We start from the raw sequence: 15,716 nt of genomic DNA, 5'->3' as shown, positions 1-15,716 counted from the left end.
CAACTTGAAAGAGTGTTAAGGGTGTGGATTTGCACGGGAATTTCTGGTGCACTGAGGTGTTGCAGAAACCCAGCCTGTTAAAGGCTGAAATGGTTCTTGGGATGTGAACCAGCTTTCTTCAAGTTCAATATTGATTTATTTTTGCTACACGAACTGGGTATTTTCAAAGAAACCCACTACAGGCAAGTGATAAGTATTGTGGAAAGCAAAGAGAGTGAATACTTTACCTGAGAGAATGAATACTTTACCTGCTGGCCTCTAGAATTGCTTACATAGTGTCCCTTTAGTGAGGTGGACAAAAACACCGCCCAAGTCCATCCACAACTCTGGCTGCCTTCTAGGAACGCCCCTTTCACTTCCCATGGGCTTGAATCTTCCCCCTCTTTCCTTGCAGAGAGGTGGAAGATAAAATACTTACATTGCTGCTTGTTTTTCTCTCTGGCTTCACGTGGTTAATCACCTCTGAGGCCATAAGTTTGTCTCTGGACATGCTTGTGTGTGCATCCAACATCCCTTCTGATGCCTTTTAGGTCCATTTAATCCAGCCTTGACTTAAGAGTGGTTGTATTCTATCAGTGGTCTGTCACCGAACACTCAGCAAGTCTTGGACCTTTCCTTGTCTAAAAATTCTTCCATGTGCTTCTTGAAGAATTTCTAGGTTTGTCTTCATTTCTTCCGTTGAGAAATGACCATACCAGTGCTTCAAAACACCACCCTGCCTAAACACAGGGAGAGTTCTGCCATGCTCAAAATACTGGGTTCTAGAGGCTTTTTGAAAACTCAGTCTTCAGCCTCGGCGCCTTTGGGGTTTCAAGCACGTGAAAAGATAATTCTGTAGTCCTTACTGGAAATTCAAGATGTTCAGATCAAGTAACAACATGGTAAATTTTTGTTTAAAATCAAGAAGGTTTAAAAATATATTTCCTGCCATAATACAGCATTTTTGGGAAGCGGTGTACAAATGAGGCAGAAGTGTCAAAACAAACGATGGTTCAAACTAGTTTAAGTCTAGCCTGGGAAAACAAGTCATATATTTAACTGAAAATGTATTTTGTTCCTATAGATGATGAGAAATTCTCCCTTCCAGACCCTCGTGTTGCTTAAACAAAATTTAACAGTCAGTACCAACCTGCCCATCATTTTACTTAACAGGGAATTTTGACCAAGCGATTGACACCAATGTTCCAAGGATGAACACCTCCATCAAACCATTGTAGCAGCTGCACTGAAGGTTGGATAGATCTGATGTTGTTCTGAGTTATGCTTTGTATATGTCAACTTTTTATATATATATGAAAGCTACTCTGTGCTTTAAAGCACTTTTTTTTTTTTTAGATCACTACTGGCTCTCTATGTGGGATGGATGAGGGTAATTTAAATGCACCAGACATCAAAATACAGGATTAAGTCTATGCAACATTCTGCTACCACAGGATAAGTTTTTGTAATCCTCACAGTTACCATTACGATGTTTCAAAACAAAACTCACCCTTTACCCATCTCATTATTCAGGCAATCCTGAAAGTTAAATTTTAAGCATTGTGCTTTTAAAACATTAAAACAAAAAAATTGCAACTCTCTTTCTGTAGTAGGAAGCTAGCACATCAAGCAGATATAAGAATGAACAGCTAATGCTGTGCCAGATGTAGCAGTACTAATGGCTATGATGAGTGAAGAACAGAGAAACTGAGTGTTAAGAACTTCTAGCCATGACTTTATATGGTAGAAGCTGTAACGTGTGCGTGTATTTTCATGTGTATTTTACCAAATGCAATGCGGGAAAAGGTATTTATCTGATTGTCCTATGAGATAGTTGGGTAAGCTGCCTTTTCCTGCTCCACAACTGGATGCTGTGATGAGGTGCAACAGCTAAAAGTGAAAGGCATACTGTAAATGTGGGGTAAAACCTTTTAGAGTGAGATTTAGTTAAAGTTCCTAGTGAAGCATCCAGATATGGAACTGGTGTTTCATTACTCCTAGCCCCTGTCCTATGGAAGGAAGCTTTTATTTATCTTGTTAGCTTCACTGTTCCATCTAAACCACATATTCCTGTGGTTAATTACAGCAGCATGCCCAGCATTTCAGCAGAGTTAGATGATTAGCAGACACTCAGTCCAAGCCTGGATATTGTACTATTGCTCAGCTTGTAACGATGTGACCCAAGCAGAAGCCAGTGCTTACTGAATTCACACCTCTCAGAACAGGACCCTGCAGCCATAACTTCTAGGGAGAAACAGCTCCACTTCTGTTACTCCTTCCATGCTGAAACTATTCTATTCCAAGGCTGGATATGCAAGGAACAGAATTCAGTCTGCCTTCTAGGACACGTGAGTTACACATGATTCAACAGAGGAATTTGTGTTTATTTGTTTCATTTACATCAATATAAATCTCTTTCAGTCAAATAGGAATAAAAAAGTAGTCAACCCTGGAATTTCACAGTTTACAGTTCCACAGAATGTGTGTGTATATATATATATATATATAAATTGTTACTGTAGACTTTTACAGGTGAAATCTGCAGAGGTATACAGACATAAGCCACAAAGCTGCTGTTCTTGTCCTATTACTGCCATGAGACATATTCCTTGTACTGTACATTACACTGAGTTTCTAAAATGCTTTATTTACATCACTTCTTTTTCCCCACCATAAATGCATTGGCATAGGTTTACTCTCTTAAATACAGCTTACCTGAGTAAGTCCTCAAGATTCCTCAACAGCTGGGACTTGAAAGGGAAAACAGCTAGACAAGAGCAGTATTAATAGTGATGGATGCTTCATGTATCCAAGACTTCTTCCCCTTTGTATTCCACCATTTCCAGCTCTGCTTAACAGCTACTAGATAAAGTCTGACAGCACATGTGGTATTGTACATGCTTTATTAAAATGGTACTTGTATTTATTTACAATATCTGCAGAAACAATCCCTCCCACATCTTGCATTCAGACAGACACACACACAGACACACGCGCGCAACGCCCCTTCGTTCTACAGGGGTGTGAAGGCTATGCTCCCAAAAGTTAGGCAGCTTCTGGAAAAGGAGGAAGGTGACTTTTTCTTGTGTGTTTGTAATTCATTAAAAAGAAGCACGGGAGTACGCATTTGGCCATCACAATGCTAATTTAAGTATATGTAGTATTAACATCTGGCAGTAACACTGAGTATTCCTCTTTTACATTCTATACACAGAATGACATCAAGGCTTTCCAGTCAACAGAACATTCCAACTTCAGTCTCGATGCTGCTTGTAGTGACTATGAAACCGCAATTTGGGGGCTGTCCCTTAAAACAATTCAAGTCTATGTAAGCGAAATAAGGCACAATTAATATTTGATTTGATTTCGAGGATGGGAAAAGGGGGGAGAGGCAGGCTTCAGATAATAGTTGTTGCAGAGGAAAGGGTTTTACCCAATCCTTTTGAGAAAAGGATGAACTTTATCCCCATCCTAATCTACATGGACTTCTCTTAGAGAACTGAAGTATTCTGCCAGGGCCACTAAATGCCCACGTACAAAACAAAATTGGAAATTCACATTTTAGCACCAGCTTCAGTAGTCTAACCTACTGATGCTGATGTGCATGAGTACATCTTTCTTTAATGCTGGAGGAGAAAAGACACACGAAACAAGATTCAAACCTTCCTCTGAGCTTGAAGACTCATGTCTTTTAGAGAGCTTGTAAGATATACCAGTTGAAGGCTTCAGCTTACTGATAAAAAGGAATTAGCATTTTTGCCTTTAAATCCCTGGCCCCTCTTCCCTAACGAAGCCTAACCAGACATTACAAATAAACTGCAACAAAAAATTTGGCAGCACAAAGAATGTCTAGTATTCAAATCTTCACTTGTGAGTATATTATTTTCCTTGTACAAAACCTGTTGAATGTTTTTTCGCAGCAGATGAACTGTACCCAAAGATGCAGGACATTCTGTGATGGGGATAAGAGGTTGCAGTTCCGAAGGCCCCTGACTTTGGTTGTTTACAAAGTTCATTCCTGTTTAGTGTGATCCTTGGTATCTTCCTCATCTGTGTATTCTGATGGTTCTTCCCCTGGTTTTAGGAGTCTACCTACGTAGTCATATTTTTCTGAAAGAGATTTACGATTCCATTACAATCAAATACAGCTGCATTTGCTTGTTAGCCTGGACTACTGCAAATTCGCTTTTTTCTCCTACACACTACAGTTCTCAGCCTGAATCACTGGAATTGGTGGTAATTTAGCAGCAAGCTCAGCCTCCCAAACCAATCTTTCTACTACTGCTGCTCCCTTCTTTCTCTAGCTGTGCGTACTTGGTTTCTGTTCTCCCGCAGCTGATCAGGCAAAGCTTTGTCACCCAAGGGCTGAAACTGCTGCTCTTCAATCCCTCAGCCTGTTTTGATTTCAGTCAATGTGAAAAATGACTCTCCCTCCCTCCTGAGGCTTATCTGTCAGAAATTATTTCAAGACAAACTTGTTCAACCCTTTATGCTAAAACAATCTTTAATCCTAATTATAATTCCATGGTATCCAAAGCCAACAACCTGCGAGCAGGAGTTCCATCAGCTGAGCTGATGAGATTTGGGAGTGAAATTCTGTTCTGAAGAGCTAAGAGAACAGTTTTCTTGTATAAAACTAAAAGGTTGAAAAAGATTTAGTAAGATACAGTGAAAGGCTCTCTGTGGAAGAAAGGCCTGAATTCTCTATAGTCTTTTCTTAACAAAGTTACATTGCATTAATAATTATCACTGACAACATTTCTTTAAAAGCTTCCCCAAGCCCAAATCAGTCATTTTTATTATATGCATTTCCTTAAGCTAAAGATGTGCTGCTAATTTGAGGATTTACCTTTAAATTGCATTTCCCACTCTCTTACACTTTCCATCTGTACAGCATTTAAGTCCGATAGGTCATCATATTCATCTCTGAGTGCATCTTTATCTAGACAGAAAGTTGCTAGTCCCCTGGAGGCATCTCTGCCAGCAAATATTCCATATGGACCCTCTGAAAACAAAAAGACAAAATTGATGCCTTCAAGTCTTTGTTTATGGTAACCAGATCTCTCTTCTTTACATAGTCTGCCAAAGCCATAAATTAAATTTCTGCAGTGACGGGAACAGCAGCAGTTTCAATACCGTGGCTGTTCGACATTCAACAGCACTGCAATTCAATCTTTAATGTCACTGGGAGATAAAGTCTGCTGAGAGAAGCAGAACCAGGAAAATAACTTTGAAGGGATATCTGGAAAAAATCCCTGTCAGTTGATGCAAGTCAGTTGATGCAAATTCCAAAGGGACCAGAGGCTGGAATTCAAAAGAAACGCACTCCTATTAAACAAAACATTGAGTACTTACAAGTCAGGCATTAACAGAACCAAACTGTATAGACATCTTAATTAGAAATTCATTATTATAAATAAATATAATTTAAGAGTGCTAGTTAATAATTTCGCTTCACTTATAGAACCACAAGAACTTTCTACGTCTTTCGTGACATTTCTTACTTCTGTGCACATCTCCTCACTTAACTTTGGGCAGCAGATCCTCCATACCCCTATCCTGTACTGCTCTTGAAAACGGCACAAATTGTCACATTAAGAATATAAAGCAACTACTTCCTCTGTGCTTTTTGACCAGTGCAAAGCAGCAGAAATATGCCATTAAAATTTTCGAGCAATGATTGTAAAATAAATATTATTACAAAGAGAACTGGGTGATTTGCAAACTAACAACTTTCAGCATACGGTTGGTAACTGGCTTTCTCAAATTTCATTTAACTGAGAAGACTTTAAGCATATCTTAGATTTTCTCGACCTAAAACCAAATACCTTAATTCAGATCGGTTAAAACAAACAAGAAACAAACAAACAAACCCACAACCAAAAAGCAAACCAAAAAACCCCACCCACTTTCAAGTTTTCTGTACTAATTGCAGCAGCTGAGCGCCAGGGGGATGCCCAAGGCTTGCTACAGAGTGGTTGCTACTTGAAGATAAACAGGCCAGGACCCTTCTCTGGCTTACCTCTCGACAGTGGCCGTCAGCCTGGAGAAAAGGCAGCACCCACGGGCAAGAATGAACACAAGCAAGTGGCAACACACTGTCCTTCACCCCCTCTATTGCCTGCTGGAGCACCTCAGACCTCTTCTGCACCAGGATGAGCCACGGGAAATCAATCCAAGAGGCCGGTTTCCTCCCAGGCCGCTCGCTCCAGCCACCACACCTATCTGCTCTCGCGGGGCATTGACTTCGGGGTTCAGACAGAGGCTGAACGCAGCAGGAAGAATTCCTGAGGCAAGGAACCCGAGTACCGTACGGATTAGAAGAAACTACGTCCTCACCAGAACTGGTGTCGTCTCTCCACCCCGGAGTGCTTGGCATTGTAAGGTGCTTACAGTCAGACCTGAGAACAGAAGGGTGTCTTGTGTGCCAAAGACAATTCCCTTGTCTCTCTGGAAATAAACCAACTGATTTAAAAGCAAAAATTCCACAGAAAGTAGGTATTGGAGAACGAACTATCAACTGGAAGTTTGCACTATACCAACCTGGCCATAAGAGACAATCATAATGATCAACAGCATGATGTGCTCCTGCTTTTGGATATTTAGCTCCAGGAACGACATTCATAAAAACTACCTTTGGGATCAGAAGCTACATTTAGGGTACTAAAGAGAAACAAAGCCAAGAGGGCTAGTGAACTCTGTCATTCCTGTATGCATTCTGAATTAGATGTTTATTTGCAAAACAGGATTTAGAGACTGACATCAACCCTATACCAATGCATTTGGCGTACTCAGTCCCTTCCCACAGAACAGGCTAAGAGGAAGTGATGTTCATCATCTGCAACACAACAGTTTCTTCAAACAAGAAGTCTTGCTTCACTCAAAAGTGCAACCATTCAAGTGATCTGGTTTTTTACATTCTGCATGAAGAACTGGAGCTATAAACACCACGATGAGTAAATCCTTAAGAGCAATTGTATGTTACTTCATGTCCCCACCAACAGTATTTTGTCCCCAGTTTTTCCTTTCTCTGAACTGTTTCAAGCAAATATTGCCCTAAATCCTACTATTTGGATAATGTGTTATCTAAATATCTCCATAATACACTTCACTGAAAGCATGAAAGCTTTTAGAATGTATCAGCTTGCATTAAGATTAATGGATGCAAAATTTCTGCAAATATCTTTTAATCTCATACACTATTACACCAATTTCTTTTTTCTTTTCTGCAATTGAATCTAAATGTTAACATTCCAGATTGTTTACTACAGAAGTGTTCAGAAGTCACAGAGAAACCATCGAGCCACGTCCAAGCACTCAATGGAATGCTAACTTGTAAAAATCAGCCTTTGGACTCGGTGGACAGCACCTCAAATTCCAGCTCCACAAATGTAACTTAGAAACGTGTCCCATCCTTTACTAAAAGGTAAATATTGAATTATGATTATTAAAAAATGGTGCAAGCTTGGCTTCACCTTAGCTGCAGGGTTGCTAAAGCGAAGTTCAGAGTACTCAATATGAGCAATCTACTTCAAGATTTAAAGCTGTCATTCAGGTTCTTCTACACAGAGTTTAAGTACAGTATTTTATATTAATATAGAACAAAGAGGTCTGGGGTTCTGCTATAAGCCCTTGCCTGTTATTCACTTTTATATAAAATAAAAGTGCAACACTCTTAAAAAGGTATTTTGCACATCAGATTTCACTGCACTTGGAGAAGCATCTAAGAAGGCGCCAGCACAGAGAACCCCAGGGAGAAAATATCCTTCAGGAACACGATTCTGAGTGCAATCCTAGACACGCTCCCACAGAGCAATTTACTCTGCAAGCCCTACCTTGGTCCTTCTTTCCTTTTGTCTGCCCACCTATTTAGACTGGCTCCTGCTGTAAATAACTGATTGCAGTATGACATGATAGACACACTGAGGAGAGGGCAAAAACAGAGGCCTGCAAAACCAAAGTGATTTTTCGAGACCCTATCACAAAATCTCAGTGGTTTCCTTTTGCTGTATCCCCAAATTAGCTATTTCATAGTCAACTATGTCTTTAAAAAATTCTCCTCCCACTCCTATTTGGCACCTCACAACAACGAAAGTCAGGGAAGTGTCAAAACCAATTAAAATACGTCTGCCACACGTTAGTTGGCTACACGGTGCTATGAGCCTTAGTGAGGGAAAATGCTGTTCCTTGAAGAATACTTTTCTTCCCACCATGGCTTTCACATATTCAAGCACTCTGTTTCAGAGCCTTTGTTTATTTTAGCCCTGAGACCCATTATCAAGACCACATATTTGCCTACATAACTCCACATCTGTACCACCATGTCCAAACTATCACATTCATACACTGCATTTTCCTCTATATAAAGTCCTCATCTACCTTACAACTCCACCTTGTATAAAGCACACCCTTCCCTAAGCTGCTACAACACGCAAAATGTTGCTACCCAACACCTGCAGATAGATCCTCACTTCCTTTTAGAATCGTTTAGTTAAGAATCTGGCAGCCTTGATGAACTTGACATTGTGTTCCAGCCTGATTATTTGTCTTTATTCACAATAAACTAGGTAGCTTGAGAACTGGTAAAATCAAAATCCCTTCAGACAGTAAAAATACCTTTGCAATTCCTGCACTCAGGATTTTTGCACCTCCTAGCCCTGTCTTGGTTCTCAAATGAAGATTTAATTTCTCTTTGCAGACACCTTAAGACAACAGCAAGCATGGAAAAATATATTTAAGCTAAAGCATTGTATTAAAAATGTTGAAGTATGAAGTTTTTATTTGGAAACCCTGCTTCTAGTCACTTCCTCCAAAACAGGCTAAACTGGATCTTGGAATAGCACGCATTTCAATTTTCAGCCAGTCTGGTTAATAGTTCCCCTAGCAAAACCTATGCTCGTGTTCAACTTGGGAGTGGATATTCTTGGTTACCAAAGAGGCCACCTGACCATTTCAGTTCTGTACCAGCTTTGTGGAACATCCCAGACTATTGTTACAAAACTAGTATAAAAGTGAAAACTGTACACTGAACTTTGGATTGCTCCAACGGGCAGTGCAGGGATCACACCACAGATAGCCACGTGGACTTTATAGCTAATGAAGTGATATGTAATGTGAAAATTGTATTCATTTTCACAAGGCTCGTCATGTGATTTCTCTGAAGAAGCCACACAGGTTTACAAGGATCAGTTTAAACCAGCAGTTTGGGTTTCTTCAAGTAGTCAAAAAGCACTTCCATGCAATCACCAAATATGCAAAGTGTACCAGATGTTCTTTGCATTTGTTGATTCCATGCAGCCACTGGAAATAAACCCCAGTTTTGTCTGAAGCTCAGATATTCATGGATGACATTTGCTCATCTGCAGACAAAATTATTAACTGCATTATTCCACCACTTTGCCTACTTTTTCCACTCCAACTCTAAGCAAAAACTCCACTGGCTGTTCCACATTTTCCATCTGAATCCTGACATGTGTTTGTTCGGTGTTGCATCTTTCATGAGGGAATGAAAAAGCTACAAATGAGACAAAGTCATTTTGAGATGCATCTTGAAAGCAGAAGCTTTCTAATAACATTTACTACTGGGAATTCAAGGTGACATACTTTACTGCTCCAGATTTACACGAAAGGAAAGATGTGGGTTAATTTTAAGTTACAATTTGCATGAAAAGTGTGTGTTCTTAGGAGACCAATCCACCAAGTCTACAGGCTAAGATGGAAACTTCTTAGAAACTGGGGTCTAAATCTGACCCCTCAGGCATAAGGCCAGAGGGCCTCACTCTTGCTTATTTCCTTTTTAACTCTCTGGGGAAAAAAAGTGCAAGAATCAATGACCCACTTTCAACTTAAGGGGCTGACAACCAGAACTGCTAAGAGAGCCTGCAGCTGAGCAGTGAAGAGATTCCTGGAAGACAGTTCCATTCTTGAGGAGGACCTAGATTCTGCATCTTGCTTTAGTGAGAAATGCTCTGGCCACTGGTTTATCTCATAATACGACAAGCAATGCTGGCCAGGCTTTTTGATTAAATGAAAGCGATGCTGCTGCGTGCTGGATTTAACATCCACGTGTCACTAACAATGATGTCACTGTCACATTCTATGTATCTTGCTCTTAGCACACCTGCTTGATCAGGCCCCTCAAACCTCAGGTGACTCAATGATCTCAGAGGTTTTTTTCCAACCTAATCGATTCTGTGACTGGGACATGACTGGTTTTAAACAGGAACTAGGAATTTACAGAGACCTTTTGTTAAACACAGTTATTCAAGTTTTAAGGAACGTATTTACTTTATGAAAAAAGGAAAAAAGAAATTTAAGAAAAGATAAGGGGAGAGCTGACGGACACAAGGAGCAGAAGCAGAGGAGGAGAGGAATGATGATTTTCTTGCTCAAAAGCACTTTACTGGCTGCTGCTCCCCATGAACACGGCATGGAGGTTCAGAACAACCCCTGCACCCTGCTGGCAAAGGCACTACTCCCTTCAACCAGAAGTATGGAAACAATCTCTAACCAACAGCACGTATACACCTTTTAGTTTTACTGCTTCTGGTTGGAACTCCATTTTATCCAGAAATGCCGTTTCTCTGAAAAGCTGAATCCCAGGGGCAGAGAGACATCATTACACAGACACCAGAGAGCTGACAAACATCAGAAACACAGAGAAGACAAACACCTGAGAGAAAGCACTTCTTTCCCCCAGTCTTATCCTCCGTACTTATCTGTAACCCCGCAGCCTGTTGTGTTCTTAAGATAAGGTCACCCTTAACAGAATTCTCCAGACACATCATATATAATGTCCCTCCTGCAACATTTCACTCTAACCATACCCCTGAAAAGGATGTATGGAAAAGCACTGTTAACATGTGGTCAACAGAGACACAATGAAGTTCACAGCACTCAATTCCAAAGGAGGTCTAACAGCATGGGATTATTTTTATAGGGAGGAACAACTACTACCTTATCTATTCCTCCTGGCAAACTTGGAAAATCACAAATCTTCATGACAACTTGAAAGACAAGAGTGGGACGAGAAATGAGTTGACAGTGACAACGTACTGCGGCGAAGGGAAGTCGGGAAATTGATTTTTTTTAAGATCATGAAACATTCAGTACCAAGAAGTGACGTGAACAGGTGCATACACAGGACTGCATACAATCTTGCTTTGTCATGCTCCAAGACATATATTTTTCATAAATGCACAAAGTATTTGCTAAGTTGATCAAAACCTGTTTACAGCATTACCTTGGTGTGCCAATTGAAACGCTAAATATTAAGATTTGCTGACATAAAGTACTTTAAATCTTACAATGCCCTTGTATTGACAAATATACAACCAGAAATCTTGATACAAGCAAACATGAAATTAAATGGTGCGATAAAAGAAACAGTAGATGCTGTGTCTTGTTAAAAGGGTACAAAACCAACACAGCATACACAAAAGGTACTAATCATTAGACCCTAAATCATGAGATGTGATTACAGATGGGAAATCATCCTCTGAAAGCCTAGTTATGTGATATTTGTAATAGTTAACCACTAATTGTCTATTTTACTTCTTTTAGAGTTTGTGTGTGATTAAGGAAAAGGCAATTAATTAAAATTAATAAGCAATCAAAGCATTCTAGGACACTTACTCATTGGAGCACAAGCAGAGGTGGCATTTCATACACCTAAGTGAAATGTTGAAACCAAGGGCATACTTGCAGGACAGAGCAGCATTTCAGAAAAGAACTTGCAAATAAAGTTTTAAATTAAGAGTTCAGTGTAAGCAAAGTGGGTTTTGGAGGCACAGACAGTTAAATGTGCAATGTAACCTTCTCTTGCTCTTAACTAAAAAGCCTTAGACATACCAAAGACTAATAGGATACTCAAGAGATAAACTGTGGAAGGCTTAAAGAAGACAACATGAGAAAAGCTAAAAAAATCTGAAAAACATTTCGATTAAGTGTTCAAGAAGGTGAAGTTTTTAGTCATGGCTGTTTGACAGGATGACTTCAACAGTCTATCAATATTTAAAAATACCTCTTCAATGAAACAGGCCAAAGTATAACAGGATTCACTGGATGTAACTCAAAACCATGAGAATTTTGAGTAAAATCAGAAGTCTGGTAGGAACTTTAATGGAATCTCAACTGTTGGACAAAAATCTGGACTAATGATAATTTTGTGCATTTTTTAACATTCTGCTGCAAGTAGAAAAATGAGGAACACCTTTGCATCCAAACTACACTGAAGGAGAAAAACCAGACCTTATTTTGCATGGCATCAGAAGACACCTGAGACAGCCACGTTGTTCAACATTAACCCAGCACTCCAGACACACTGAAGACTGACAGTGAGCCCTCAGCCAGTGCTTTCTGCTGTCTTCAAAGCCGACACACTATTTCACATCAGTACCTCAACAAAGTACCAAAGGCTCATGGTCAGAGCCTGAAATATCAGCAAAGCCAGCACCCTCAGCTCTTTCTTCTGTTGAAATCTGGCCATGCTTTGTTGGTATGCTTTGCACTTCCCTTGCCACGCTCCAGCTACGAGATGTAAAATTACCCTGAGAATTGCTGGGGACATCTGCCTACTCTGAAGCCTTTCTGAAAAGGCCTCAACGAGCTATAGGAGACTTTTCCACCTGACCCTTCTCAGATCTTTAGAGGCCTGCAAAACCACCTACTGGCATTTTCCTTTTCAGCCACTAAACAGTTGCAAGAAAAAATTCCGACAGGTATCCCAAGAGGGAAACCACATCAGCATGATTCAAATATCAACATGTTTGGCAGAGAACGCACAGCTGATGATGCACAGGTTGAGCTTCACTGTCCTACCGTGCAATGTCCCAGGTTACAGATCTGACAGACAAAGACGGTGTCAGTTGTTAGAAACAGGCAAGCTTCCACTGCAGGGGAGGAAAAAAAACCAAACACCTTTGTCTCTTTAGAGATGTTTAGATCGTGGTTCAGTATTGTTTCATGGAGTGACCTGTCAACTTACTGGTGTTCTGAATGTCACGCAGCGTGTGTATTACCTGCATTTCATGTCAGCACACAGGTCTCAGTTTAAAAGCCCCCCAGTGAGAGAGACAAAAGAACTAGCCTGACTAAATGCCATGGAAGCTGCAGCTCACCAGACTGCATTTTTTCAGCTTTACTGGTCGATAAACAACACAGCACATGGCAGGGTACTTCAGATCCCATTGGTAACTTTAACAGTATCCCGTCAAAAAAGCATTTTGATTTAATTACAGCAGCTTCAGTTTGTGCAACTGGTGTCACAAACTTCGAGGCTAACAAGAGTTACAGAATTCTAGCCTAATTCATCCACAGAACTGCTCGTCCTTTCCCAGCTAAGAACCAAAGACTTGTAACACGCCAGTTCTGTGTTTTTCCTTTTGTGACCTCAATTATTAAATAATAATAATGATAACTTGAACTATTTCCTGGGGGAGGGGGAAGTTATCCTCTCTCCCCTCCACCCTTCCTACAAGGATGCTTCCCATGCCTACTATGAAAAGTCCTGCATAGTTTGAATAAATCGAGTTTTCCAAACCACCATTGTTTAAAGAAGAAAATTATCAGCACTCATACCCTCATTTCCTTTGGCATCAGATGAGAACACAGTGCTCACTGGTAAGTTTACCCACCTCATTATTAAGAACACTGTTTGTCAGGAGACAATATGCTGCAGTTTCACAAGCTACAAGGTGGGTACGAAAACATTAACGTTGCCTCTGAAGCTTACTTTTCTGAACCTTCAAAATACACATTTCCTCTCCCAAGAGGAGTATCGTCTGTCTGTTTAAGGGTTCGAGTTGATTTCTGCGCTCTTCCCAATGGCAGCAACACAGCAGTCCCTGAGCTCTCCCTGCCCTGCCTGTATCCTGATTAAAATTCATCCTCAATATGGCATAAATAAATAACCAGCTGGTTGTTTTTCTCTCCTGAGCCGTAAGCGCTAGAAGAAAGCATTGCTCAGCTGCACTGGGGAAACCTACTAGAAAAGACACAAGGGGAAAAAAAAAAATAGCATTAAACATCGCACATCCAAATCAAGGCACCTGGAAAAACGACGGATGCCTGAGGAGAGCCCAGACCCGGCGTGCATCACCAACCTAACACCGCCGGTGGGTCCCAGGCGGCCAGGCCGGCACTGCCCCCCGCCCCCCCGCCGTCTCACCGGGCCCGTAGAACTTGCTGCCTTTGGTCACGTCGAAGACTTTGCCGTTGACAGCCAGGAGGATGCGGGGGTTGCGGGCGCCGTCGAACTCGCGCAGCTGCTCCAGGGAGAAATCCCGGCGCTTCATGCGCGGCAGCGGGGCGGCCTCGCCCCTCCGCGCCGCGCCTCCCGGCCCGCTCCGCGTCCCCCAGCGCAGGTACAGCCGGTAGGCGGCCAGCAGCGCCAGCGCCAGCAGCCCCAGGCTCAGCAGCATCTGTCCGCCCGCCGCCACCGCGCCGCCGCCCCGGCCGCCCTCGGTGCCGAGACCCTGCCCGTCGGCCGCCATCGCTGCCCGGACAGCGCGCGCCCGACCGGGACACGCCCCCCCCGCGCCCGCCGCCCCGCCCGCTTCCCATTGGCTGCCGGCCCGGGGGCGGCCCCGCCCCCACCGCGGCTCGCGCCCCGCCGGCGAATCGGGGCGCGGGCCCGCCCCGCGACGGGGCCTTTAACGGCGCGAGCGAGCGCGAGCGCGCGCGCGCTCCGCTCGCGCGAGAGGCGCCGCAGCCCTCAGCGCGCGTGCGCGCTCCCTCCCGCCCCTCCCCTCCCCTCCCCTTTCGGCCTCCGCGTGGCCGCACGCGCGGGCGGTGTCCGCGGGAGCGTGACGGGGGGACGTGAGGGGTGCGTCTGGCGCGGGGCGTCGCGCGTGCCGCCGCCTCGCGGCAGCGGGCGGGAACCTCCGGGCCGGGCGTGAGGGGGCCGAGGGTGCCGAGTCCCTCCGCCTCTGAGGGCACCGCGTTAGGCCCGCCGCCGTGGGTGGAGGGAGGGGGCCAGCCCCCGCCGGCACCGGCGAAGGAAGAGGTCGAAGGCCGGCGGCGTTTTGGCCACCGCGGCGCGGCCACGTCGTGCGGCGCCCGCAGGGCAGCGGCTGAGCGAGCGACACGTCTGCGCCGCTCGGGTGGCGCGGGGCCGGCCTTGGAAGGGAGGGAAGGCTTTGGAGGTGGCGCTGGGGGTGGGTCGGGGGTGCTGCGCTTCGCTGCTTGGGGTAAACGCACTCTTCCATTTTCTGGTGTTAGAAAGCGGGATGATCGGTAACAGAAGGCTGATCTAGTAGGGTTGCCCCTCGTGCTGTGAAATGCAGCAGTGGCGGCACATAGGTGGCTCTCGCATACCTTGTTAAGCACAGCCCGTGCTCGGGAGTGAGTTTTGCTCAGTTGCTTGAGGAGAAAGACTTGTTAAAGGTTTTATTATTTCTACGGGTTTGCGTAGATCGTCTCAGCAGGAGATGTCTCACAAAGGCCCGGACAGAATGTAGCCCTTCTGTACCTCTCACTCTGTTCCCAAAGCAGCACTGTTCGTCTCGGGATGATTCGGAAGAGCCACTCTATAAATGTGTAACTGGGCCCAGGGAATATAAGCCTGGCTCAGCAACTCTCCCTGTGGCTGGAATGTGGTACAAGGAGCACTTTGGACCTGAGAAACGCTGTTATTCCACGTAACTGCTTGGTGCCGAAGCATCCCTGCCTTATACCAGCCTTGGGACTAATTCACAACTGTATAACTCGCTTACAAAAGTTGGAAAACTCAGATGTTT

General features: G+C 43.4%; 1 protein-coding gene across 1 annotated transcript; it reads right to left on the bottom strand.

Moving 5' to 3' along the window:
• Positions 1-2,865: 2,865 nt before the first annotated feature.
• Positions 2,866-14,525, bottom strand: PGRMC2 (progesterone receptor membrane component 2). The gene is made up of 3 exons (XM_050320440.1): positions 14,147-14,525; positions 4,829-4,984; positions 2,866-4,089 (listed from the first exon to the last, which is right to left on the bottom strand). Exons 1-3 carry the CDS (start codon positions 14,469-14,471, stop codon positions 3,992-3,994), a joined length of 579 nt encoding a protein of 192 aa, XP_050176397.1. The 5' UTR covers positions 14,472-14,525; the 3' UTR covers positions 2,866-3,991.
• Between the last annotated feature and the right edge of the window lie 1,191 nt (positions 14,526-15,716).

Source organism: Myiozetetes cayanensis, unplaced genomic scaffold, assembly GCF_022539395.1.
Source record: "Myiozetetes cayanensis isolate MyiCay16 unplaced genomic scaffold, myiCay2020 scf24, whole genome shotgun sequence".
Lineage (NCBI taxonomy): Eukaryota > Metazoa > Chordata > Aves > Passeriformes > Tyrannidae > Myiozetetes > Myiozetetes cayanensis.
Note: the sequence above shows the minus strand (reverse complement) of the source record. Positions and strands in the feature narration are given on the sequence as shown.